This window comes from Brassica oleracea, chromosome C4 (genome assembly GCF_000695525.1).
Source record: "Brassica oleracea var. oleracea cultivar TO1000 chromosome C4, BOL, whole genome shotgun sequence".
NCBI classification, from domain to species: Eukaryota; Viridiplantae; Streptophyta; class Magnoliopsida; order Brassicales; family Brassicaceae; genus Brassica; species Brassica oleracea.
The window spans coordinates 24,380,017-24,381,491 of record NC_027751.1 but is presented as its reverse complement, the minus strand read 5'-3'; the positions used below and the strand labels follow the sequence as shown (position 1 = coordinate 24,381,491).

At 42.4% G+C, this 1,475-nt stretch overlaps 1 protein-coding gene across 1 annotated transcript; it reads right to left on the bottom strand.

Moving 5' to 3' along the window:
* Nucleotides 1-510: 510 nt before the first annotated feature.
* On the bottom strand, nucleotides 511-1,053 carry LOC106338458 (uncharacterized mitochondrial protein AtMg00310-like). The gene has a single exon (XM_013777427.1). It carries the CDS (start codon nucleotides 1,051-1,053, stop codon nucleotides 511-513), a length of 543 nt encoding a protein of 180 aa, XP_013632881.1.
* Between the last annotated feature and the right edge of the window lie 422 nt (nucleotides 1,054-1,475).

The following is a 1,475-nucleotide window of genomic DNA, read 5'->3' as shown; positions in this document are numbered from 1 at the left end:
GAATAAGAAAGCATTTATGCTTTTCCATAATCTTCACATTATCCACAGTCCCATGAATCTAACCCTCTCCTCTAGTTGATCAGAAAGACTCAAGCAAATTATTCTATACAAGTTTTCATAGAGAGAGTCAGACCATTCTCCTCCTGGTGGCGCATGAACCGGTGATAAAGCCCAAACCAGACGTGCATATGGGCATTGGAAGAGGAAGTGATTGATTGTCTCATTCTTGGATTGACAACAAGAGCAAACTCCGTCTCTAGCTAGATGCCTATATCTCATAGTCTCTCCCATAGGTAAGCACTCATTTAAACATCTCCACAGAAAATGATTAATCTTTGGGGAAGTGTTCATCTGCCAAAGCGATTGAAACAAAACATCCATGCTTGGCTGAGAGACTTCCTTCCGAATCTCATCATCCATTAAGTTGGCAGCAACCCAATAACCTGATTTCACCGTGTAAGTACCTGAGGTTGTGTAATCCCAGCAGTATGCATCTCTTGTATTCGGCCGTCATGGTCTTATAGTTTGAATTTTCCTCATGTCCTCCTCAGACAGCACAAGTCTCAACAACTTTATGTTCCATTCTCTTCCATCAGGTGCAAGGAAGTCTTTCACTCTAGAGCAGCCCGGCAAAGTATTTTGTTGGTGACTATGCACCAACCGCGAGGAGACAAGAGACTTGGCTGGCTTTTCTTCAATCCAAGGGTCCTCCCATAAGGAAGTATTCTCTCCATTACCAATCACTGCTCGTGCTCCCAACCTAATCAACTTTGTCGCAGCATGCAGGCTTCTCCACGCATAAGAAGGTCTAGCTCCCAGATTGGCATTCAGAATAGTGGTATGTTGGAAGTATCGAGCTTTGAACATATGTGCTACTAGAGTATCAGGTTTAGTGAGAAGTCGCCAGACCTGTTTTCCAAGCAGAGCCAAATGAAACTTCTCCATATCCTTAAAGCTCAAACCTCCTTCTCTCTTTGGTTTACAGTGATACTTCCAACTTTTCCATTGCATCCCTTTAGATTCTTTTGAGTTCTTCCACCAGAAATCTGCCATGACTGACTTAATCAGTTAACATGTCGTTTTCGGCTGGAGGAAACATGACATGGGGTAGTTTGGTTGAGCCATGGCAACAACTTTGAGCAAAACCTCTTTACCTGCAGGTGTTAGAAATTGGTTATGCCATCCTATTACTTTATTCGGAAATCTCTCCTTTATGTACCCAAGAGTGTTAACCTAACGTCCAAATGATTCTGGTAAGCCTAAGTAAATGCCCTCTCCACCTTCCTTAACTATCTCCTTTTTCTCCTTGATGGATTCACGTCTTGAGCTTGGTATTTTCTTACCAAAGCAGACACTAGACTTATCAAACTTGATTCTTTTTCCTGAGGCCAAGCTGTACTTCTTCAGGATCCCCACCAAGTAATCGATTTCCTCATCCTTCTCCTTACAATAGAACATGATATCATCAGCGAAAA